At 49.9% G+C, this 26,869-nt stretch overlaps 1 protein-coding gene across 1 annotated transcript in view; it reads right to left on the bottom strand.

The window, feature by feature from the left end:
• Positions 1-26,869, bottom strand: part of LOC119965791 (coagulation factor XIII A chain-like) — a 143,264-nt gene that overhangs the window by 27,696 nt on the left and 88,699 nt on the right. The window contains exons 4-10 of the mRNA XM_038796633.1: positions 25,050-25,301; positions 24,130-24,248; positions 20,474-20,581; positions 15,141-15,315; positions 12,444-12,582; positions 10,688-10,791; positions 7,292-7,380 (exon numbers count right to left, since the gene is read on the bottom strand). Of these exons, the coding sequence (XP_038652561.1) occupies positions 7,292-7,380; positions 10,688-10,791; positions 12,444-12,582; positions 15,141-15,315; positions 20,474-20,581; positions 24,130-24,248; positions 25,050-25,301 (986 nt within the window). The remainder of the gene's footprint in view (positions 1-7,291; positions 7,381-10,687; positions 10,792-12,443; positions 12,583-15,140; positions 15,316-20,473; positions 20,582-24,129; positions 24,249-25,049; positions 25,302-26,869) is intronic.

Here is a 26,869-nt window from a genome sequence, read left to right as displayed (position 1 = left end):
TCTGGGTTGGCAGTGCTGGTCTGCATCTTCTCCTGGTTGTGTTTTCAACCCCATGGACAATACATTGTCAGAAGGGGGTTGTTGAGGGAGTTCCATTTGTGGAAGTCTTTAATTGGCCATTTTCTTTCACAAACAATTGTACCCGGAACTCCTACAATTTCAATATTTTCATTCCTGCCAAGATCACAAACATTGCGAATCGATTGGCCAAAATGTGATGCGTTAATCAGAATGGTTGTAGAATGGAAAGGTACAGCAAAGGAAGTTCACTGTTAGATCAAGTTGCATTTGGTAACTTACACCAATAAGTATATTGAGTCACTGGGTGAATATTCTATATTACCAGTGGAATATTTACTTTGGGAAATTTCTGAAGCTGACTCTATTGCTGGTTTTGTACCAATGTCAATGGCTCTTATTTCTCATGTAACTATGAAAAATGTAAAAACAACAACTTTCTTTCGCGAATATTTTCACTGCAGTTAAATGTCCCAAAGCACTTCACGGGAGCATTGCCAACGAAATTTGACACCGGACCACATAAGGAGCGGTCGATGAATGTTATAAAAAACATCTGAAAGAGAGGTGTAGGGGTTTGGAAGAATTAGGAGCCAGACAAGCTTTCCTCTGGCCAATGGAAATCAGGGATGAGCCAGAATTAGACCGACACAGAGTTCTCAGTGACTTGTGGGAATGGAGGAAGTTACTGAGGAAGAGAGGGGTAAGAACATGGCAGGATTTTAAATTATTTTAAATTCAAGGCCTTGCTGGGGCGGGTGCCAATGTTGATGGAGCAAGCACATGGGGTGATGGGTAAGCAGGCCTTGGGATGAGCTCAGGTTTGCAAAGGGTGAAAGAATGGAACCCCAGCCAGGAGTGCATTCAAATCCAGAGGATTATTTGTTCAGCAGTTTGTGTGTGTGATTTAAAGTGGATTGCAGAGCGTTTATTTATTTTTTGCTTCATTCTTCCTCCTTCTTTGTTTTGCAGTGGAGAAATGCGGAACCCGGCGTGATGATGTCACCCGCGCATACGCGGGTTAGAGCCGGCTCCAACATGCGCATGCGTGGCTGACGGTCGTTAAGGCCGCAACGCCGTGATTCCCGGGGTCCCGCACCTAGCCCCGATGGGGGGGAGAATCGGGTCCCGGGAACGGGAGTGAAGGCTGCTGTGAAACACGGCCAGTTTCACGGCAGCCTTTACGACTCTCCGCATTTGCGGAGAATCTCGCCCAGTGATTCCAAACAAACCTGTTAGACTTTAACCTGGTGTTGTAAGACTTCTTACTGAATGTGTGAAGCGTTTGAAACTAAACAGATGAACTGATAGCTCAAATAAATAAGCATGATCTGATTGCCATGAAGGAGACATGGCTTCAGGACGACATGTATTGGGACCTGAATATTGAAGGATACCGGATATTGAGGAAGGACAGGAAGTGAGGAAAGGGTGGAGGGGTGGCTCTGTTACTTTAAGATGGTCTTAGCACAATAGAGGGGGATAACCTAAGTTCAGGAAACCAGGATGTCGAAGCAGTGAGCGATGGCCCTGTAGAAAGCAAGTCTGGGGAATCAATAACAAAACATTAGGAGATGGCAAATTAATTGAACAGGTTTTTTTCTATTAGTCTTCAGCATTGAGAATACAAGTAGCATCTCAGAGGTAGCTGTGAATCAGGAAATGGAAGGGAGGGAGGAACACAAGAAAATTACAATCACCGGATAAGTGGTATTCAGCAAATTGTTGGAGCTGACGGGTCCCCGGTCTTGATGGACTTTATCCTCGGGTCTTAAAAAAGTGACATAGTTCATGCAATGGTTTTAATTTCCCAAAATTCCCTAGATTCGGGGAAGGTTCCATTCGACCAGTAAACAGCAAATGTAATTCCTTTATTTAAAAAAGGGAGGGAAATAGAAAGCAGGAAACTACAGGCCAGTTAGCTTAACATCTGTCATGGGAAAAATTATAGAAGGTCTTATTGAAGAGATATAGCAGGGCACTTCGAAAAATTCAAGGTAATCAGGCACAGTCAATATGGTTTTGTGAAAGGGAAATCAATTTGTTGGAGTTCTTTGAAGAGGTAACATGTGCTGTGGATAAAGGGGAACTGGTAGATGGCCTGAACTTAGATTTCCAGAAGACATTTGCTGAGGTGCCACATCAAAGGTTGTTGCAGAAAATAAAAGCTCATGGTGCAGGGGGTAACATATTAGGACATAGAACATTACAGCGCAGTACGGGCCCTTCGGCCCTCGATGTTGCGCCGACCTGTGAAACCATCTGAAGCCTATCTGACCTACACTATAGAACGTAGAACATATTGGCATGGATTGAGGATTGGCTAGTTAACAGGAAACAGAGAGTAGGCATAACTGAGACTTTTTCTGGTTGGCAAGATGTAACGAGTGATGTGCCAAACGGATCTGTCTCAGGGCTCAGGTTTTTACAATTTATATAAATGAGTTGGATGAAGAGACCAAAGGTATGGGGCTGGATTCTCTGTTTTTGGGATTATATCTTCACACCATCGTAAAAACTGATGTGAAAGAGCCACATATTCATGGCCCTGCAGGGGGCTAGCAGTGATCCATCGTAAAACTAGCTGATATGGGCCCCCGCACATCAGGGTCAAAGGCCACGCATGCACACGGCGGCGGCCTCCAGAGGCCGCGCCATGCTCCATGGCGGACTCAGACCGCGGAGCTGGACTGCATAAATAGTGCCCTGATCGGCCACACGCCCGACCCAGACCGCCCGCCCCAAAATTGCCTGGTCCCGTATAAGGCCCCCCCCCCCCCCCCACCCCTCCTCCCCGCCTCTAATCGGCCTGCTCTGACCAGAGCGGCCATGGATTGAGTCCGCAGCGGCCATTCTACAATCCCGACCAGCTGGATCATGTTAGATCCACGCCGTGGGGGCGGAGAATGGCGGAGTGGGCCTCCAGCAATGGCCGCAGGTAGGGGATATCACGGCAGATTTTCGAGGCCCGGAGAATTGGGGAACCACCACCCATCCCGATTCCATGTGGGGAAATGGATTCTCCGCCCCAGCGCCGGCCGCGATTTCTGCGTCGGGGTGCGGAGAACCCAACCCAAGGTTTTGCTGATAACACAAAGATAAGAAGGAAAGTAAGTTGTAAAGAGGGCATGAGGAAGCTACAAATGGATTTAGATAGGTTAAGGAGTGGTCAAAGCTTTGGCAGATGCAGCATAACATGGGGAAATGTGAAATTTTCCATTTTGGCAGGAAAAATTAAAAAGAAACTTATCCAAATTGTGAGAGATTGCAGAGCTCTGAGATACAGAGGGATCTGGGTGTCCTAGCCCATGAATGACAAAAGCTCAGTGTGCAGGTACAGCAAGTAATTCAGAAAGCTGACAGAATGTTATTGTTTTTGTGAAGGGAATTGAATAAACATATAGAGAGGTTATCTTTCAGTTATAGAGGGCCACATCTAACCTACTCTGCACAGTATTGGTGTCCCCCTGTAAGGAAAGATGTAAATGGATGAGAAGGAACTTCGAGAAGGTTGACTAGACTAACACCTGGAATGGTCTGTTTGTCTTATGGGGAAAGGTTGGGCTTGTATCTATTGGAGTTTATCAGGGTGAGAGGCGACTTGAAACAGATGAGATTCCGAGGGGTCCTGATAGGATGGATGAGCCATGATTTTACTGAATGGAGAAGCAGGCTTGAGGGGCTGAGTGGCCATCCCCTGATCCTAATTCCTATGTTGATTTGTTTATAAGTATGAGTCAAATGAAAGATGGACATGGACTTAGGAGACAGCAACATATTCAAGGACAGGAAAGTGAGTTTGGAGAAGGGAGGGGGTAGTTTGCAAGGACAAAGAGATTAAGTGTGGTTTTCCAGAGAGTGGAGTGGGGCGGTGATAACAGCTGATTTGAAAGGGGACAGTATTGAAGGAAAGAGAAACCTTAGCAATTTCAGCTAGTACAAGGACCTAGATGGGAAGTCTGGTGTTTAGCAGTTTAATGGGAATAGGATTGTGGCCATAAGCATTTGCAATTGTGTCACTGGAATTAGAGGTCCCTGATTTGGCAACAGAGGTTATTAACCTGGGAAGTTATAGCCGGGATTCCCCGTTCTGGAGCCGAAGTGGGTAATCGCTCCTGGTCTCCACTGAGTCTCTCTCCTTTACCATACAAATGTATGCATGGGAGAGACGCCGCTGCATTCCATCGGAATCCTGGTACTGGGGGGTAATTTTGAGCAGATGGCACAATACCGAGGTTCGACGACGGGACCCGCTCCCCCACACAAGACAAATCCTGTTCCCCCCATTAGAGCTCCCCCCAATCATAGACCACCTCCATCAAAGGCCACCTCAATCAAAGACCGCCCCATCAGAGACCTCCCAAATCAGAGACCACCTCCATAAGAGACCTCCCACATCAGAGACCTCCTCCATCAGAGACCGCCGCCATCAGAGACCTCCCACATCAGAGACCACCTCCATCAGAGACCGCCCCCATCAGAGACCTCCCACATCAGAGACCACCTCCATCAGAGACCGCCCCCATCAGAGACCGCCCCATCAGAGACCTCTCCCATCAGAGACCGCCCCAATCAGAGACCTCCCCCATCAGAGACCGCCCCAATCAGCGACCTCCCCCATCAGAGACTGCCTCAATCAGAGACCTCCCCAATCAGAGACCGCCCCATCAGAGACTGCCTCCATCAGAGACCGCCCCATCAGACACCTCCCCCATCAGAGACCTCCCCCATCAGAGACCTCCCCCATCAGAGACCTCCCAAATCAGAGACCTCCCACATCAGAGACCGCCCCCATCAAAGACCTCCCACATCAGAAACCGCCCCATCAGAGACCGCCCCAATCAGAGACCTCCCCCATCAGAGACCGCCCCCACCAAAGACCTCCCCATCAGAGACCTCCCCCATCAGAGACCGCCCCCATCAAAGACCTCCCCATCAGAGACCGCCCCATCAGAGACCTCCCCTATCAGAGACCTCCCACATCAGAGACCTGCCCCATCAGAGACCTCCCCTATCAGAGACTTCCTCCAGCAGAAATCCCCCATCAAAGACCGCCCCTATCAGAGACTGCCTCCAGCAGAAACCCCCCATCAGACACCTCCCCATCAGAGACCCCCATCAGTCACCCCTACCTGAAAGCTGAAAATGCAGTCCAGGCAGTCGAGTTAAAAAAGGCTGCATTTTCACTTACCCTTCCCTAATATCTGCTGCCTCAGACAAACGGATTTAAAGCAACAGCTGCTACAAGTGTCAGAGCTTCCTTGAAAGCCAGGTATACTTCAAAGGACTTCAAATCCCTTGACAGCCTTTGAAATGCAAATCTCCCATTCAATTTCACTGAGCAATATGCTTCACTAGCCAGTGATTGGCAACTTTTATAAAGATTCTTGCTCTGAATTTCACCTCCTCACCACATCAAAAGGAGCTAAGTGCTTTCACTCCCTCATTTCCTCAGCAGAAAACTGTCAAGCGTTCAGGCAGGTGTGACTGATGTTTGATGGGGAGATCTGGGGTGGGATTCTCCCATCTGAAGGCAGAGTGTTGACGTTGTTGTAAAAACTGGAGAGTTTAACGACGGTGTCATCGGACTGCTATGTGTAGCGATCCTCTGCCCTGCAGAATGCCGGCACTGCCCTGGAGTGACCCACGCCGCTCCAACTGCCGATACCGGCATGAAATGGGCGCCACAGGTCTGCGCAAGCACGCTGCGACCGGCGCAAATGCGCGCATGCATGGTGGCTCCCTTCTCCCCGCTGGCCCCGATGCGACATGGCATAGGGCTACAGGGGCCGCGTGAAGCAAAAGGGGTCACCACCATGAGAGGCCGGCCCGCCGATTGGTAGGCCCCGATCGCAGGCCAGGCTATGGTGGAGGCCCTGCACGCGGTCGGACCCCCCCCCCCCCCCCCCCCACCCCCCACCGGGCCGCCCCAGACAGGATGGATGCCGAGGTCCCGCCGGGTAAGACTAGATGTGAATGGCGGCGGCGGGACTCGGGCATTTTTGGGCGTCCACTCGGCCCATCCTGGGCAGAGAATCGCCGGGGGGACCGTGTAGAGCAGCCCCTGACCGGCGGCGTGCCGAGCACGGCGGTGCCAATGGCAATGATTCTCCGGTTACCGGAGAATCAGCGGGGCGGCGTCGTGTGAACCGCGCCCGGCCGGCGATTCTCCGACCCGGCGTGCGCTGAGAGAATCAGCCACTGATGGGGGGGGGTTCTGATGGGGGAATCTGATGGAGGGGTCCGATGGAGCTGGGGGGGGGGGGGGGGGGGGGTCAGATCATTCTCATGCGTGTATGCTGTGGGGGGTGGCCCTGTGGGGGGTAGAATGCTGAGGCTGTCTGCGGGGGATTGGAGCATCGCAAAGCACCAAACATCGGGCGGGATTCTCTCAGCCCACGCCGGGTCGGGGAATCGCTGGGCCGGGCGCGATTGACGCGACGCCACCCTGGTCCGCCGATTCTCCGGTCACTGGAGAATCGGCACCATTGGCACCAGCGCGGGCGGGGTAGGGGTAGGATTCTCCACCCAGGATAGACCGAGTGGCCGCCCAAAATAGCCTGAGTCCCGCCGGCACCGTTCACATCTGGTCTTATCCGGCAGGACCTCGACATCCATCCTGCAGGGGGCGGCCTGGTTGGGGTAAAGGGGGGGTCCGACCCCGAGGGTGGGTCTCCACCATGGCCTGGACCGCGATCAGGCCTACTGATCGGCGGGCCGGCCTCTCGTGATGGGGGCCGTTTTTGCTCCGCGCCGGCCCTTGTAGCCCTACGCCATATTGCGTCGGGGCCGGCGAGGAGAAAGGAGCTACCGTGCATGCACACATTTGCGCCAGTCGTGGCACGCATGTGCAGACCCGCGGTGCCCATTTGACATCAGTTTAGGCAGCAGCAGCGGCGTGGGTCGCTCCAGTGCCGCGCTGGCTTCCTGTAGGGCAGAGGATCGCTACACATAGCGGCACGATGACGCCGTCGTTAAACTCTCCAGTCCTTATGACGGCATCAACACTCTGCCTTCAGATGGGAGAATCCCGGCCCTATATTTCCCTCGACATTCTATTCACCACCAGGTTGGAAGTCCCGATCGGAATGGCGTTGAATGGAGAATCCACCCCTATACCTTTATATTGACTGGGAGAGAGAATTCATATCTGGGCTGCATGTTATGAACAAACTCCTCAGTATTGACACTGTTGTGCTGGCAGGGTTAGACCGATTTGCCCACATTCTATGAATTTTGAGCACAGCTGTACATTCTTGGGTTTTCCACATACCTCGGCATAAATGAAAGGAGCATCATGGGGAAAGCAGACTTGTCCGTGTTTGATGGCATTAACAGAAGCCGGCCCACACCTAAACATGCCTGAGAAAAAGAACATGAATAATCAAAATACTATCAAACTCAATGGAATGAATGTATCCAGAACTTTACATTGCAATATAAGTTACTCTTAGAGCAAAGGTATTGAATGATGGAGAAATACAAGGTTATGACAGGTTTAGATAAGGGGCAGAAAAGAAAAGTTGTTCCCATTAGCCAATGGTACCAGGAATAGGGGAGTACGTTTTGGGCGAGAGAGGCTGTGGGGGGAATGTGAGGATGAACGTTATTTATGCAGCGAGTGCTAATGACCTGGAACCCGCTACCCAGGAGCGTGGCGGAAGGCGAGGTGAATGATTTCAAAAGGTACTTGGACAGGTATTTGAAGGAAATAAGCTCGCTCGGCTCCCGGGATTCGGGCACGAGAGTGAGACTGATTGGATTGTTCCATTGAGAGCCGGCAGAGACTCAATGGGCCAAATGGCCTCCTTCTGTGCCATAATGACTCCATGACTCTACAAGACATAATGGGGTCCGATATTCAGACCTTTAGTTGCGAAGGCAAAATGAATGGAGGAAATAATGCACCTGGCATTATTGACACAGAGGGCGGGATTCTCCGGACCTGTTCGCCCAGCGACCGGAGAATCCCGTCCGAGGTCAATGGATTTTCCCGTGACGTTCTTGCGGCGGGCGGAGCGGAAGAATCCAGTTCAGAGTCATTTTGGATAAACATGCGATGCGAAGCTCACTTATCCCTGTCTTAGATCCTGTCCTTTCCTCATCTCCTCCCCTCTTTTTCCAACCTGATCAAAATCCATTTCTCCTTCCATCTTTGGTTCTGTTGCAAATCCCACATCTGAAACATCCTCATCTTTTTTCTCTGCATAGTTGCTCTCTATTCGCTGTGTATTTCCAGAATTTCAATGTTTCATTTGATTTTTACCACTTGCATTTTGCTTTGTTATCCTACATTTCCCAGACTCTTCCCTTTTCTAGATTCTAGTGAGTTCTATTTCTGATGAATACTGATCTTGCCCTCCGTGGGTCACTGCCTCGACGTGATGGAGAGGTTTGTGTGTCCTGGAAATCCCTTGACCGGTGCCACTGGGGGTCTTTGCTCCTAGTCGCAGCACGCACGCCCCCTCGTCCCCGTCACCCCCTCACTCCCCCACCCTCGCTCCCGTCACCCCCTCAACCCCCCCACCACCACCCTGGCAGTAATAGGGCCAGACAAAATGCGGTCCAAAATATCCTCAAAGACAGAACAAGCAAGGGAAGACTGAGCATTTCACCAGTTGCAAAAGCGGAAACAGGCCACCAAACACATCAAGCTCACATGTACAATGATGGTGCCGTAAGGCTAGACACAAGTTTTTAACCAGGGTCCATTTGCCCAGACCTGTGTTGATGAAGAAATAGTGATGGGGATGGGGCTATGAACCGAGCTGTCCCTGGAATTTTCACACAGGTGACAGAAGCAACAAGGTCTTTAAACAACTGTGTTTTGACAGAGGTGTCTTTCGGCAGCAATATCTGTGAGCTTGCAGTCCACTCTGATCACCCCAAATGGAGAGGGGTCCGGAAAAGGTACTTTAAAAATTGGCTGCCCCACTCTTTCCTGGCTGGGGAAACCACGTCCTGTGGTATTACCAGCTCTGTGGTCAGAAAAACAAAATGTTAAATCTTGCAACTTGGAATGTTAGATATTCAGAAATAATCTCCAGACTGACCATCCAGAAACAAGAACTGCAATCCTACCATGTGAGCTATCAAGACTGCAAATTGGCATTGCCTTCCTGGGGAGGGACAGCTGAAGGAACAAGGAGGGACACACACACCTCCTCGTGGAAAAGAAAGGCTGACAACGATATTCCTCCTGATCTTGAATGCACTATCAGAACTCCCCAATTGTATAAATGTTAGACCCATGACGCTTCTCATGCAGCACAGCCGTAACCAATATAATAATAATCCAATAATAATCTTTATTATTGTCACAAGTAGGCTTACATTAACACTGCAATGAAGTTACTGTGAAAAGCTCGTTGTCGCCACACTCCGGCACCTGTTCGGGTACACGGAGGGAGAATTCAGAATGTCCAATTCACCCAACAAGCAAGTCTTTCAGGACTTGTGGGAGGAAACCGGAGCACCCGGAGAAAACCCACCCAGACACGGGGAGAACGTACAGACTCTGCACAGGCGGTGACCCAAGCCGGGAATTTAACCCGGGTCCCTGCCGCTGTGAAGCAACAGTGCTAACCACTGTGCTACCGTGCCGCCCATTATGCCACCGTCATCGGAGCTTACTATCTGAGGAAATGATTGAGGAAAAGCCCTATTCTGACATTGAAGAAGTCCTCACTGCCATCCCAAAAGAAGAAAAGATATTCCTTTTGAGGGTTTTTAATACCAAAGTTGGTCGTGACTCCAATGTCTAGAGCAAAACCATTGGGAAAAGCAAAGTGGGAAAATCCACTGCAAATGGTGTCTTCCTGGTGACAAATTGTGTTCAGCATGGCCTGATTATAACAAACATCCTCTTCCACCAGAAAGGCAAAGACAAAAACACATGCAGGCATTCGAGTTCAAAGCAATGGCACCTCCTGAATTGTGTTAATGTTCAGGGTTAAAGCTCTAAATAATGTCTATATAACTCAGTCCATGCAAGAACTGATGCCTGCTGGACAGATCATTGACTTGTTCAATCAGCGATGAACATCCACTTAGCGCCATGATATCGCAAGGCCCAAAAGTACAAGAGTAAAAAGGTCAATGGATATATAAGAGTCATGATCCTGAGGGGTAATGACAGGGCGGATGTGGAAAGGATGTTTCCTCCTGTGAGAGAATCTAAAATCAGTGTCAACTGTTCAAAAAGAAGGGGGTCACCATTTCAGACGGAGGTGAGGAGAATTATTTCCCTCAGAAGGCCGGGAGTCTTTCGAAGTCTCCTCCTGAAAAGGCAGTGAGAGCAGACCTTTGAATACTTTTAAGGCAGAGCTATATAGATTCTTGATTAACAAGGGAGTGGAGGGGGTTGGGAGAGGATATCGGAGATAGGCAAAATGTGGGGTTGAGGTTACAATCAGATCAGCCATGATCTCACTGACTGGCAGAGCAGGCTCGAGGGGCCGAGTGGCCTACCCATGCTCCTAATTCATATGTTTGTATGAATGTTTGTATCACACGTTAATGAATTACCTCGGCCCATATTTAGCGTTTTATATTTCTCAAGGTTATTGTCTCTCCCGGTTTATTGGGTTTCAGCGTCAGGAACATTTTCATGACCAAGATCAATGTGAGAAAGGTAGATTTCAGGAGACAATGCCTTGTAGTGACCCACCTTCACTGGTCTCCTGAGGTGTAGCATCTACAACTTGCCACCCATCGTAACCTGGTGGCAGGTCATACCTGGACATCCAACATTCATTCCAGCAATGGTAGTTCCTATTTATAGAGATAAACAACGGCATCGGTAAACTTGACAAGAACAAAACAATGTTGAGAAAACAAATTTGACAATTCTTTTTGTATATGATAGTTATACTCCTCCAGCCATTTTCTGCCACCTTGTTAATGTATAACTCAATGAGAAAAGAATCATCAAACCACATTTAACATGGATATGTTTTGTCTCTGATTGGGCAGAAATGTGTTTTCTCACAAACTGCAAAGTACAAATAGTGTCATTTTATTTTGAGAATGTATAGGCAGTTCGCCTACTATCTCAATATGAAAACATGTAGAGAACTGAGGCATTTCTTTTCAACTTCCAGCGCGTAAATTCAAATGTTGCACACAGCTCAGAACCGCATATTAGTGCCGAGGCTCCTGGGTCACGCTCTGGTGCTCACATCACACATGCTGCAGCGTATAAGGTGGAGGTAGGGACTCCCGAGTGAGCGGACAGTCAGATGGCTGCTCAATCCCGCCGGTCCGCAGATTCTCCGGAGAGTGGAGAATCAGCGCCATTGGCGCTGGCGCGGTAGGTGCGGTGCCGGTCAGGGGCTGCTCTAGACGTCCACCCCCCCCCCCCCGGCGATTCTCGGCCTGGGATGGGCCGAGCGACTGTACAAGAAACCCGAGACCCGCCGCTGCCGTTCTAACCTGGTCTTACCCGGCGGGACCTCGGCGCGAATGGATCCGGGGCAGCCCGATGGGCGGCAGGGGGGTCCGACCCCGGGGGGGGGGGGGGGGGGGGGGGCCTCCGCTGTGGCCTGGCCCACGATCGGGGCCTCCACAGGCGCCCCCCCCTCCCCCCTCACCCCCCTCCCGGCCCTTCCACGTCGAGTTCCCGCCGGCTGAGAGCAGGTGTGAACGGCGCCGGCAGGACTCGGGATTTCTGACACTGCCGTTCGGCCCATCCCGGGCTGAGAATCGCCAGGAGGGGCCCCGTAGAGCGGCCCCCATCCGGCATTGACACCTAGGGGGCAGTAGATCCCTATTTGTAAACCCACAGGGAAGCTGGAGGAATAGAATAGGGTATAACTTCAGGGAGGAGAGAGAAGCTACTTCAGTTAATGAAAGTGAAATTTACGTGAAACACACGGCTTCTAATGTTTTAACAGCTGGAATAGAAAGGATACAAAAGGATAAAATTGGGGTTATATTAGAAGGGGAAGTCACCCTATATTTGTCAAAGGGAGTGCCTAGAAAGATTGTTATCCTGAGAGATACTGGTTCGGCTCAAAGCTTATTGTTAGCAAAGGATTTAGACTGTCAAACCGTTCCTTGAATGAATATGTACTAATATAGGGGCTTGATGGGAAGTGTGATGTATCTTTCCCACTGCAATAAGTAAATCTGAATTGTGCTCTGGTGAAGAGGCCCTAGTGTAGTTTGAATTGTTTCTGAATTATCCATTAAAAATGTTGACTTTATATTGGGCAATGATTTAGCGGGCAGTATGATTTCGCCACCACCTGGGACAGGATGTCACAGTGCCAGCCCTTGGGATTCTCTTTTCCCGCTGGCAGCGCTCCCCCGCCCGTGGGCTTCCCGGCGGTGTGGGATGACTTCAATGGGAAATCCCACATAACAAACTTAATCTCATCCTGAACGTAATGTTATTTTTGAATGATGTCATTAACTGTTCTCACCAGATCGAGTCCCTCGTCAAATGTATGTCTTTCTTCCCGTTTTCGTCCAGGATGATGTCGGTGGTCAAGTTAGCATTGTTGTCATGGGCTGAGGAGAAGTTTGTTACCACTCTGGCAGGTATTCCCAAACAGCGAAGAACTGGTCAGAATTAAAATAATACAACATGTTTAATTTTTCTGGAACGAGGTGCGATATCCTGTGAGTGAATTTTCCTTTCTGCACTTTGGCTATCCGCTTAACACAATTGGAAAATAAGAATAAATGGAGGAATTTTAAAAGCTGCCAATTGCTCAGTTGTTAGCGATAAGAGGATAGAAATGAAATTGGTCCGCATTATTTTTTTCTTAATAATTCTGAGGAGGCACACAAGGTGCCCAGGAACCCATACCAAAGGTGGAATCTAATACCCTCCCCTGTGGTTAGTTTGGTGGCCGGGGGGGGGGGGGGGGGGGGGGGGGGGGATTTAATCAGACGGGAGGGTGGCACATGGGGAACTCAGCAGCCTCTCACCTCCACTCTGATTAAGCCTGTGGTGGGAGACTTGTGGGCTGCCCCCCAGGTCCACCATCAATTGAGGTCATCAAGTGGGGAATTAACGCCCACTTAAGGGGCTCATCCAGCCATATGACAGGCAGGGGGCATGACAGGGAACTCTTCAAGGAAGCCCTGTCGGGGTAACTTGTGGGCTCCCTCCTGTGGGAGGTCCCTCATTCAATGGCACTCAGTGCCTGATCCTGGGCCCAGGCATTGGGATGTACTGGCGCTGGAGGGTGTGCAGAGGAGATTCACTAGGTTAATCCCAGAGCTGAAGGGGTTGGATTACGAGGAGAGGTTGAGTAGACTGGGACTGTACTCGTTGGAATTTAGAAGGATAAGGGGGGATCGTATCGAAACATTTAAAATTATGAAGGGAATAGATAGGATAGATGCGGGAAGGTTGTTTCCACTGGTGGGTGAAAGCAGAACTAGGGGGCATAGCCACAAAATAAGGGGAAGTAGATTTAGGACTGAGTTGAGGAGGAACTTCTTCACCCAAAGGGTTGTGAATCTATGGAATTCCTTGCCCAGTGAAGCAGTTGAGGCTCCTTCATGAAATGTTTTTAAGATAAAGATAGATAGTTTTTTGAAGAATAAAGGGATTAAGGGTTATGATGTTCAGGCCGGAAAGTGGAGCTGAGTCCACAAAAGATCAGCCATGATCTCATGGAACGGCGGAGCAGGCTCGAGGGGCCAGATGGCCTACTCCTGCTCCTAGTTCTTATGTTCTTATGAATGGAAAGCCACTGAAAGCCACACCCCTTCCTCTTGACTGTCAACCCACCTTCCCCTCCCCTGTGACCCCACCCCACGACAACCTTCCATATCACCACTTGTGGCCCAGGATCCAGCGATGATACTGGGCCTCGGGTGGATGCTGTACTGGCAGCTGCCACTGTCTCTCTGGATGTTCATTAGACACAGCACAGACTTCCACCCCCAGGGTCAAGCGAAGACCTGCAGCCATCCAGTTAAGTGCCTGATTATCACCTAATTTAGTAGGACTAACTGAATGAGTGCAGTTCCAACAACACTCAAGAAGCTTGACACAATCCAGGACAAAGCAACTCATCACCAAATTAATATCAATTTTTAAAATTAATAGTGAAAAAACACACTTGTAAATTGCCGATTAGAAATTAAAATGATTGAAATAAAAGTTTAACAGGGCACATTTTATTGTGTCTGTGTGACTGTGCCATGTGTGTGTCTTGTGACGGAGATGTGTACGTGTGACTGTGCGTGTGTGAGACTGAGGAGAGTGGGCGGAATTCTCCACTCGCGCGGCATCGGGAAGGCCGTCGTGAACTCGCACCCTATTCCCCCCCCCCCAACCCCCGAGGGGGCTAGGAGCGGCGCTCCGTAAATCTCGGCTGCCGGGCCTTGACGCTTGCGTCAAGGCGGCGCGCCGAGAATGACGCAACGGCGGCGCCTAAGTGACGTCAGCTGCGCATGCGCAGGTTGGCTGGCTCCAACCCACGCATGCGCGGTTGACGTCACGACGGCTGCCGGCTCCAACCCGCGCATGCGCGGTTGCTGTCTTCCCCTCCGCTGCCCCGCAAGACGTGGCGGCTTGATCTTGCAGGGCGGCGGAGGGGAAAGAGTGCGTCGCTTGGAGACGCCGGCCCGAAGATCGGTGGGCACCGATCACGGGCCAGTCCCTTCCCGAGCACGGATGTGGTGCTCACTCCCCTCTCCGCCACCCCCCCCCCCCCCCCCCCCCACAAGCCACAAACAAAGATTTGGCGCCATGTTCACGGCGGCAGCGACCAGGTGTGGTTGCCGCCGGCGTGAACAGGTCGGGAACGTCAGGCCGCTCGGCCCATCTGGGCCGGAGAATCGCCGGTCGCCGTTTTTCACGGCGAGCGTCGATTCTGCGAGTGGGGGCGGTGGGAGAATCACGGGGGGGCGCCAGGGCGGCGTGTTGTGAGTCGCCCGGCCCTCCCGCGATTCTCCCACCCGGCGTGGGGAGCGGAGAATTCCGCCCACGGTGTTTGTGTAAAACTGTGTTGTTGTATGTGTGTGTGTGACTGGGCGGTTGTGGTATGTGTAACTGCACATGTGTGTGCACCTGCATGTGCGCACTAACATATATTTAGTATGATTACTTGTAGGCCTCAATATTCATGGAAGGAAATGCTGGAGATACGAGTTCTTACCTGTGTTAAAAACTGCAGCAAAGACCCAGCATTGTCCATAACAAACTGGCAAGCGAGTTTGGTAATACTGCAATAAGATTTCAACACTACTATTCCAGGCTGTGGGGGCCACTCCATCTGAGTATTGACCATCCCAACATCCAACAAGAACGCCACCTTCATCTTTAGAATTAATCTGGGGGTCAAAGAGAAGATTTCATTTTTCGTATGTTACATTTGAATTAAATTACAGCTATTATGCAGAAAGAGTTCCAAAGCAACTTGGCTGATATTCTGGAATTGTTGAGTTGGTCTCACAATATGGATGGAAGTCTCCCACCCATACTGGGTTTGGTGGTGGAGGGAGGAGGGGGGGGGAAGGAAAGAAACTGGTGGGAGCCAAAATGTTACAAATCCTCCGGTGTAAGATTGCGTAGAAATTCTCCCAATGGCGGGTTTATGGTGGTCGGCCTCCCCACTGGTTGGTGGCGTGAATGCCATTTGCATCGCATGAATGGTCATTAAAACAGCAGCCTGCCGGCACCGCGTCAGGCCTTTCACTCTTGCATCACGCCAAATTACGTTGGTCTAAAACTCGACTGCCAATGAGGGGTGTGCACAAGGCAATCCTCAGTTTGCGTGAAACTTCGGGGGTGAGTGCAACACTGCCGTGTTGCTGTGCTGCTCCTGACGCGGTGTCCACCACTCTGCCAGGGCAGACCGGTTCCTGCTCTGCCATCGCCATGCCGAGCTGGTCTTCATGGGCAGCACGGTGCTGCTGGAATGGATCCTCCTGTGCCACCATCCCGGATCAGTGCTACTCCTGGGGTTGTGGGGTATATTGGATCCCACCATTCCAGCCAAATGGGAAAGGTGCCGCCGGACGTGATGCCACCGTACTTAGGCCGGGATTCTCTAATCCGGATCCGCCCCACTACCGCTGCCAGTGTGTAGGGAGAATTGGGCGTTCAGCCAAAACTCCATTCCATGCAGCGAGACTGGGGAATCCTAACTGCAATGTTTATTTTTACCCGGCACCGCTACTAGCCCCCCACCGGTCCCGGAATCGGTAAGGGATCGGCGCCAGTAAATGCCACAGCCGGCGCTGACACTTAGCCACAGAAACGGAGAATCCAGCCATTATTTTCTGAAAGAAATCTATCTAATTTGCATTTGAATGAATCAATAGTAACTACTTTCTTTGTCTTCCCTGGGGAATCTGTTTCCTAGATTGACCACTCTCTCACTGAAAAAATTGTTTCCGCAGATTAATTTGGGGTCACTCCCCTTCAGGCTCTGAGCTGTGGTTCTGTTGTTCTGGACAAACTGGAACAATTATTGTGATCTGCATTAGGCAGCTCTTTAGAATTGTAAGAACTGCATTCCGATCTCCTGTCCTTCTCTTTTGCAGTGAGAACATGCCCAAATTATGTAACTGCGCCTCCAAATCAAATCCCTCCATTCCCTCAATCAATCTGCCCGCTGTCTTTGGTATCCTATTAATAGCCACAATATTCTTTTTGTACTCTAAGTGTCGTAACACCCATGGTTTCAAAAGTGGAAGAATGATCTCGCGAGCTTGGCTCAATATTGATTATTTTAATATGTTGAAACATTTGGCAAGCTTTGCTCACTGTTGCCAGGCAGTAATGTGATATTTGCAGCCTATTGATGACCAGAATCCCCCAGCTACCTTTTAATTCCATCCACACGATTTTCTTTCCATTGAAGTAATTCCTCCTTCCTGAATATTTTGCCTCCATGTGATGGACTTCGCACTTTGCTACGTTTAACTTCATCTGCCACCTGCCTGCCCTATTCCCAAGTATATGCAAATTCGCCAGTTCAGCTTTGAAGCCAAACACTTAACTTGAGGAGGAATAGCTGATAAATAATGGGAAATCATGGGGATTTCTACAGATAGAAATCCCTTTTCGCAATGTCTCTTGAAGTAAAATTTGGACCAGTCTTCAATCACGCCTGCGGAATAGTTAATCGTCAAACGTCGAACCGGGCAGGCTCAGGAAACCCTCTGACATTGCGAATGATTTAAATGTAAAGGAATCTCCAAACTAACAGTCTGGGTGACAAACTAAAATCACTTTCCTCATCAATTGAAGGGTTGACTTAAAACTCTCAGAATATAATTAAGTACAAGCAAGGAGATTATGAGGTCCAAGCAAACAGCTTGAAAGTTGCAAATTAACAACAGCTTCAGCACTGTCAACGTTACTAATCATCGGTCCAAGTTTCACTCTCTGGCATGTGGTACAAAGGAGTTTCTTTCCATAGTGGAAGCTGTCCCGTGAGACAAGAAAAGGCTTGGCAATCATGCAAATATATTTGTTTGAAGAGCGTTTCTCAATAGATTGAATATGAGCTTCTTCTTGAGAAATCTAGGATAAGGAGCGGGGTGCAAGACGTCACAAAGGCTGAAGGCAAAAGCAGAGAAGATGAGGTAAATCGAGTGGTTCTAAACACAAGGAGCAGCTGGATTTCCTTCAGCTTTCCACCAATTCCACTGAAACATGTCAGATGCTGAGAATGATTCAGTCGTGAATTTTCCTCTTGTCCGCTTTAAATTTTCTGTCCCACTGATCTTACCCTGTTCTTATGTTTTCTGTTTTATCTCTGGGAGATCAGTCGGCTTCCTCTTTCAAAGCGCAGTGCTGGTTCCTGACAATGAGTCACGCACTGTCCACTGAAGAAAGCTGCTCGCATATGACATCAGTGCACAATGTTTTCACTTAAAAGCTAGAGTGTGCTTTTGGCATGGAATCTGGGTGTTCAACTCTTTTGCCTTCCCCACAGATGTATCTTCCCCTTGCGCATCTTCTTTCCCCCAAACAATCTTCATCATGCCAAAATTGAAACAAAATTGGAAGATTTCGTGTGGTATTACAGTCTTGGTGGTTCAAACACAGTTGGCTTGTCCAAAATGTTTCTTTCACAAATAGAAACTTTGGACTGGATTTTCCAAAGGCTTCGGGACCACGACACCAGGACCACCGGGGGTCTCTCGACTCGCTGGGAGACAGTCCACTGGAACTATTGTAATAGGAACTGATGCCTCTCTGCTGACTGTGCTATTAAGGAGAGGTGGGTATTGGGCAGGTCTGAGAACCCCGTCCCCTTCCCAAATTAAGTTTCCCCCTGCGTCCAAACTCACCTCAGAGGAGGGACATTAAATTCCACCCCACAGTTCCTTCACTGTCTCCTTCTCCAGAAATGCTGGATCAGCCACGATCCTATTGAATGGTGGAGCAGGCTCGATGGGCCGAATGGCCCATTCCTGCTCCTATTTCTTATGGTCTTAAGGCCATAAGAATCCTCTGTTATTCGAGGGTCACGGAACTACAACTTCACACTGGGATTTTACTACAGGGCCGGGCAAGGAGACAGGTCCCAGTACAACCTCAGACACAGCAGTGGTTGATCACCTGCACTGTTGCCATTATTCTGAACCATATACTAACTGTCTGACCAACTGAGCTAACAACTCTCCCCAGGGCCAAGAAGAGGTGGGTGCAAAATAGATCATACATGATTGAGAGGGCAGCACGGTGGTGTAGTGGTTAGCATTGCTGCCTCACGGCGCTGAGGACTTAGGTCCAATCCTGGCCCTTGGTCACTGTCCGTGTGAGATTCCACATTCTCCCCGCGTTTGCGTGGGTTTCATAAAACTTTCACGTATACTTTACTAGCTGTAAAGTCTGGCTATCATTTTGTTCTCTTTTTCTATTTAGAGCAACAATATAATTGCACGTGAGTCTTGTTTGTTGCAGGTACAGGTGATGCGGTGTGCAGTGCCAGGGACTGCACTGATTGCCATGTGTGAATGGAGGGCGGGAAGTCAGCCTATGCTAATAAAACCCTCAAAACTCACACAGGTCAACAGGATTTCTACATTTCAGGTGGAAATTGGGAGCAGTTTATCTACGAGTTTTCTTTCAATTGTGAGAGTTTAATGGACAACATCAGTAAAATCTGAAAATGAAATCAATCATAATTGTAAGATTTACACTTTAAAGAGCAACGTGAAGGTGGCACGGTGGTGCAGTGGTTAGCACTGCTGCCTCACGGCGCTGAGGACCTAGGTCCAATCCCGGCCCTTGGTCACTGCCTGTGTGGAGTTTGCACATTCTACCTAGAGTGGGTAGGTAGATTGGGCGAGCTAAATTGCCCCGGAATTGGAAAAAAATAATTAGGTACTCGAAATTTATTTTTAAAAAGAACAACATGAAGAACGTGTTCCCTCATCAACAATTTCCCCGGTATTTGCGAGCCCTGCCTACGCACCAAATGGCTGAATTGACTCCAGGCGGAACATTCAAATTTACCTGGCAGTGTGAAGCCAACTGTAGCAGATCTGCCACCTTTTACACAGCTTGAGTTTCCTTTGCATTGACTTCAATAGTCACCCAAGGTGGGATTGAACCCGGGTCCCAGGCGCTGTGAGGCAGCAGTGCTAACCACTGTGCCATTGTGCCGCCCCATTCTTCCTTGTTTCAGTATGATCAGCGTTCCACCTTACTTTGGCATTCAGTGCTGGCTGGAAATTCTTATGCGCTTGCTCAAAAATGTAAGTTAGGGAAACAGACAACTTGCATGTAGATGGTGCCTTTCGTTGCTGCAGGACACCCCAAAGGGTTTCAAGCCAATGAAAGAATGTCGCTACCATTGTAGTTACCAAAGCAGCAGTAAATGTATGGTCAGCAAGCTCCCACAAATAGCAACGGGATGCTGCTTGAACCATATTGTCCGATAGATAAATTTTGGTCAGAAGGTTGGGAGAACTCCCAAACCCCTCCTCAAAATAACGCTACGGGATCTTTCGCAGCTACACGAGAGGACTGGCTCACCTTGGGCGCTTCTACTGAAAGTCAACACTGACATAGATTTACGCGGAAGTAGACCATTCAGAACAAGAGGCTTGTGCTAGTATTTAAAGCGCCACAAATGCCTCCTCCCTCTCCCCTTCATCTAGTCCTATCTGCATATCCTTCTGACAGTGTTGCATACCCTCAGTACCGCACCAAACTCCTGTTTCTAAAAGCTCCTCAAATTACGGCATGATACGGGGAGCACGGTGGCGCAGTGGTTAGCATTGCAGTCTCACGGCGTCACGGTCCCAGGTTCGATCCCGGCCCTGGGTCACTGTCCGTGTGGAGTTTGCACATTCTCCCCGTGTTTGCGTGGGTTTCACCCCCAAAACCCAAAAGATGTGCAGGCTAGGTGGATTGGACATGCTAAATTGCACCTTCATTGGAGAAAATGAATTGGGTACTCTAAATTTTTTTTAAAAAATTACTCCACGATATCGTTACTATAATCCTGCAGTTTTGCTAACTCACCACTGCAGATGTAGCACGGCAGACTTTAATCGGACACCCTCTTGTTTGCAAAGGCATCCCTGCTCTGTCCAGTATGTAAATACACGAATCCAATATATCTCTTTCGAACTGGATGGAATGAAATAGGCAAAGAGCTGATTATATAACAAAGACACAGTAATTTATGCCCATATAAGAGTGCTATTGTGATTCCCTGATATACTCTTAAAATTAAAAGTTATGGCCTGGATTTTCACCAAGTCAGGTTGACTTGGGAGCTCTTTAAAAATGGCGGGTGGGTCCCGCATCCGGCACTCCCAACCTGACCGACTCTATTGCAGAGTTAGCTATCTCCTCCAGCTGATGTCTTGCACAGGTGAGTCTAAAAGCAGTGATTATTTTTCACTGATTCTCTCGGGACTGCTTTCCAGCTTCCAGGCAGGGGTCTCTGTAATGGGGGGATTCCAGGCAGGGGTCTCTGTAATGGGGGGATTCCAGGCAGGGGTCTCTGTAATGGGGGGATTCCAGACAGGGGTCTCTGTAATGGGGGGATTCCAGGCAGGGGTCTCTGTAATGGGGGGATTCCAGGCAGGGGTCTCTGTAATGGGGGGATTCCAGGCAGGGGTCTCTGTAATGGGGGGATTCCAGGCAGGGGTCTCTGTAATGGGGGGATTCCAGGCAGGGGTCTCTGTAATGGGGGGATTCCAGGCAGGGGTCTCTGTAATGGGGGGATTCCAGGCAGGGGTCTCTGTAATGGGGGGATTCCACACAGGGGTCTCTGTAATGGGGGGATTCCAGGCAGGGGTCTCTGTAATGGGGGGATTCCAGGCAGGGGTCTCTGTAATGGGGGGATTCCAGACAGGGGTCTCTGTAATGGGGGGATTCCACACAGGGGTCTCTGTAATGGGGGGATTCCAGGCAGGGGTCTCTGTAATGGGGGGATTCCAGGCAGGGGTCTCTGTAATGGGGGGATTCCAGGCAGGGGTCTCTGTAATGGGGGGATTCCAGGCAGGGGTCTCTGTAATGGGGGGATTCCAGGCAGGGGTCTCTGAAATGGAGGGATTCCAGGCAGGGGTCTCTGTAATGGGGGGATTCCAGACAGGGGTCTCTGTAATGGAGGGATTCCAGGCAGGGGTCTCTGTAATGGGGGGATTCCAGACAGGGGTCTCTGTAATGGGAGGATTCCAGGCAGGGGTCTCTGTAATGGAGGGATTCTAGGCAGGGGTCTCTGTAATGGGGGGATTCCAGGCAGGGGTCTCTGTAATGGGTGGATTCCAGGCAGGGGTCTCTGTAATGGGGGGATTCCAGGCAGGGGTCTCTGTAATGGGGGGATTCCAGGCAGGGGTCTCTGTAATGGGGGGATTCCAGGCAGGGGTCTCTGTAATGGGGGGATTCCAGGCAGGGGTCTCTGTAATGGGGGGATTCCAGACAGGGGTCTCTGTAATGGGGGGATTCCAGGCAGCGGTCTCTGTAATGGGGGGATTCCAGGCAGGGGTCTCTGTAATGGGGGGATTCCAGGCAAGGGTCTCTGTAAGGGGGGGATTCCAGACAGGGGTCTCTGTAATGGGGGGATTCCAGGCAGGGGTCTCTGTAATGGGGGGATTCCAGGCAGGGGTCTCTGTAATGGGGGGATTCCAGGCAGGGGTCTCTGTAATGGGGGATTCCAGACAGGGGTCTCTGTAATGGGGGGATTCCAGGCAGGGGTCTCTGTAATGGGGGGATTCCAGACAGGGGTCTCTGTAATGGGGGGGATTCCAGGCAGGGGTCTCTGTAAGGGGGGGATTCCAGACAGGGGTCTCTGTAATGGGGGATTCCAGGCAGGGGTCTCTGTAATGGGGGGATTCCAGGCAGGGGTCTCTGTAATGGGGGGATTCCAGGCAGGGGTCTCTGTAATGGGGGGATTCCAGGCAGGGGTCTCTGTAATGGGGGGATTCCAGACAGGGGTCTCTGTAATGGGGGGATTCCAGGCAGCGGTCTCTGTAATGGGGGGATTCCAGGCAGGGGTCTCTGTAATGGGGGGATTCCAGGCAAGGGTCTCTGTAAGGGGGGGATTCCAGACAGGGGTCTCTGTAATGGGGGGATTCCAGGCAGGGGTCTCTGTAATGGGGGGATTCCAGGCAGGGGTCTCTGTAATGGGGGGATTCCAGGCAGGGGTCTCTGTAATGGGGGATTCCAGACAGGGGTCTCTGTAATGGGGGGATTCCAGGCAGGGGTCTCTGTAATGGGGGGATTCCAGACAGGGGTCTCTGTAATGGGGGGGATTCCAGGCAGGGGTCTCTGTAAGGGGGGGATTCCAGACAGGGGTCTCTGTAATGGGGGGATTCCAGGCAGGGGTCTCTGTAAGGGGGGGATTCCAGGCAGGGGTCTCTGTAATGGGGGGATTCCAGACAGGGGTCTCTGTAATGGGGGGATTCCAGGCAGGGGTCTCTGTAAGGGGGGGATTCCAGACAGGGGTCTCTGGAATGGGGGGATTCCAGGCAGGGGTCTCTGTAATGGGGGGATTCCAGGCAGGGGTCTCTGTAAGGGGGGGATTCCAGGCAGGGGTCTCTGTAATGGGGGGATTCCAGGCAGGGGTCTCTGGAATGGTGGGATTCCAGGCAGGGGTCTCTGTAATGGGGGGATTCCAGGCAGGGGTCTCTGTAATGGGGGGATTCCAGGCAGGGGTCTCTGTAATGGGGGGATTCCAGGCAGGGGTCTCTGTAAGGGGGGGATTCCAGACAGGGGTCTCTGTAATGGGGGGATTCCAGGCAGGGGTCTCTGTAAGGGGGGGATTCCAGACAGGGGTCTCTGGAATGGGGGGATTCCAGACAGGGGTCTCTGTAATGGGGGAATTCCAGGCAGGGGTCTCCATAATGGGAGGATTCTGGTGGGAGTCCCTCTTACAGAGGGCGGATCTCTGTAATGGGGGGCTTGCTGGTGAGGGTCTCTCTTATGGGGGTGGTCTCTGGTGGGGGGGTCTCTCTTTCAGGGGGTTCTCTGGTGGGAGTCTCTCTTAAGGGGGGTCTCTGGTAGGGGTGTGTGATGGGGGTGGGATGGTAGGATTTGCATTGTGGGGGGGAGGGGACTTTGGGGCAACTCCCTGAAAGAGTTACCCCCTTGGCCTACCGCGAGGTCTATCGCGGGAGGGTCCAGCTGAGAAATACCTCACCAATTCTCGCCTATGTGAATCCCGGCCCAGAAGGACCAGAGAATCAGGCAGTCTTGGCAAATTAGGCGCCCATCCCATTAATAGGATGCAAATAGATCAATTTGACCTACTTACATCTTCCCGCTGTCATGGGGCGCGAACCTCGATGATGCCACCAGTGGGGGACTGGAGCATCGGAATGCCAATCCCATTTTCTGAGTGACGCTTCGGGATCTCCACAAACGGGAAGAGAGAATCTAGCCCTACACGTCAGTGGATCAGGTACAGACTGACTTTAGTAGGCATGGCAGGTTACACCTGAGCAAGCAAGTCACTCAGTTGTATCAAAAAGCTTCTCGGGATAACCAGGGATGGTCAATAAAAGACCCAAATCCCAGTAATGAGTTAAAAAGAAAATCGATCATTGACAATGATCTTTTCCCCATTCCGAAGATATGACTGACCTTTGGCCCGATTGCAAAGCAAAAGTTTATTAAAAATATCTGAACGCAATGAAGGCAAACCATCCAAAAGATATAGCTGGCAATACCTGACCAAAAATCCAAGCTCTGGAGGTTACTTCTGTGAACGTCCCTTGGTAAACGCGGCCAATGTCATTTAAGACATACTCTTCCTTTTCTGCTGCATTATGCAGATAAACTGTATCCTCTGAGCCATCCCAGCAGTGCCATTCATAAGTTTAAAACAAAAGAGGTGGAATAAATTAGATTTTGTGTGTTTTGTGGCTGAAGATGCATAATTGAGGAATAATATTACACACTGGAAAATTCTTAAATATTTGAATTGTCAAAGATGCATCTACTTTCTGCTGTAACACAGCGGGAAGAGCAAAATGATTATCAGTCAGTAACATATTCTAGATTTTTAGCTGACATCACACATTGGAGCAAAGTTTCCTGGAGCACTGATATGGCCTGAACCTGGGGTTCAATTACTCCACACCCGCTCGCTGCCATTGACAGCTGGGTCACCTTCCGACCTCCCGGTCCCACGGTGAACCCCAACAGGCCCGCAATGCAATGCACGTCAGACATTTGGGTGCAGGCAACCCATGAGTTTCCAACTGTTTAGATCAATGCTTCAAAAATCATGGGCAGCATCCTCAAATATCTGCTGAGAGCTGTCGGCGGCCAAGGCTCACTGGCAGGAGAGGAAATTCACTCCTTTCGGTTATAATGAAATATTGCTCATGCCAGCCATTAGAAGGACTGTTTAAAAGGAAAATGAAAAAGATTTGTCACTGTAACGTCAGCTCTGCTGAATTATACTGCTGAGGAATTGACTGGAGGATGTGTTGGGGGGGGGGGGGGGGGGGGGGGGGGCTCTACTTACTTGCGGTTTTAAAACAAAGACTAGATTTAAAGGGATGGGCATATTTTTTAAAAAACACTCCATCAAAATGTTTTGATGTGGTATCAAACATGTGGTGTATTAAATAAGACGCAATACCTTCACACCACGGATTGAACAGAACATAAATATCTGTCTCTTTATCTCTTGCACTTCTGCGGATTCCATATGGGGTCATCACAGCGACATACATTCTGAATCGTCCTATAATACAATGAGGCGGGGATAGGATGGAGAGACGGAGAACGTTGTTCTGGGTTGACTCTACTTTGGCTCCCCATTTTCCTCTCTCCAATTGTTCTTGGATGTAAATCGGAATGTACGTTCCTTTGGTGATGTCTGGGTATCGACCTGCAACAAAATGCTACAGGCAGTAAGTTTCTGTCCAAACGTCTTGCTGCATCACCTGGTTGTATTTACTTTTGCACACACACGAACATGCAAGCACACAGGCATGCACGCACATACACATGCATGCAGGCACATACACACATACGCACGCATAATAATAATCTTTATTGTCACAAGTAGGCTTACATTGACACTGCAATGAAGCTACTGTGAAAATCCCCATGTCGCCACATTCCGGCGCCTGTTCGGGTACACGGAGGGTGAATTCAGAATGTCCAAATTACACACACATGCATGCAGGCACACACGCACATACACATGCATGCAGGCACACACGCACATACACATGCATGCATGCAGGCACGCACACTCACATACACATGCATTCAGGCACACAGATGCACATGCATGTAAGATTATCCATTTTGGCAGCAAAAACGGGAGGTCAGGCTATTTTCTGAATGGCCATAGATTAGGAGGGGGGAAATGTGCAACAAGACCTGGGCTTCCTCAAACACCACTCGCTGAAGGTAAGCATGTAGTTACAGCGGTCGGTAAAGTAGACAAATGGTATGTTGGCCTTCATAGCGAGAGGATTCAAGTACAGGAGCCGGGATGTCTTTCTGCAGTTATACAGGGCCTTGGTGAGGCCACACTTGGAATATTGTGCGCAGTTTTGGACTTAACTGAGGAAGGATCTTTTTGCTATGCAGCGAGTGCAGCGAAGGTTTGCCAGGCTGATTCCTGGAATGGCACGACTGGCAAATGAGGCGAGATTGACTCAATTAGGATTATATTTGCTGGAGTTCAGAAGACTGAGGGGGGAATCTCATCGAAACCTGTGAAATTCTAACAGAACTAGACAGAGTAGATGCAAGAAATTTATTCGCGATGGTGGGGATGTCCAGAACCAGGGGTCACAGACTGGGGATACGCAGTCAATTATTTAGCACAGAGATGAGGAGAACTTTCTTCTACCAGAGAGTAGTGAACCTGTGGAATTCATTACCACATGAAGTAGTTGAGGCCAAAACATTGTTTTCAAGAAGCAGTTTGATATCACACTTGGGGTGAAGGGGATCAAAGGAAATGGGGGGAAAGCAGGATTAGGCTACTGAGCTGGATGATCAGCCATGATCATAATGAATGGTGCAGCAGGCTCGAAGGGCCGAATGGCCTCTTTCTGCTCCTATTTTCTCTGTTTCCATGTTCCTACACATACACGCAGGCACACACGCGCACACAAATGCACATAGACGCATATGTGTACACACACACATGGACATCACACGTACACGTAGACACACATATGCACATGCACTATACACATAGGGCCATGTACACACAGGCACACACATGCACGCACATGCAATTACACATGCACGCAGGCAAACACACATGCACATGCACATACATATCACACACAAACACGCATACACATTCACACGCATACACATCACACACAAGCACATGCACACAAAATAATGCACATGCGTGCGCACATGCACACGGCCACACCACACACACCTATATGTTAATCTCAGATGTGCATTTATAGGGCATAAAAT

Source organism: Scyliorhinus canicula, chromosome 5 (assembly GCF_902713615.1).
Source record: "Scyliorhinus canicula chromosome 5, sScyCan1.1, whole genome shotgun sequence".
Classification (NCBI taxonomy): Eukaryota; Metazoa; Chordata; class Chondrichthyes; order Carcharhiniformes; family Scyliorhinidae; genus Scyliorhinus; species Scyliorhinus canicula.
The sequence above is the reverse complement of the archived record's forward strand: the minus strand, read 5'-3'. Positions and strand labels throughout refer to the sequence as shown.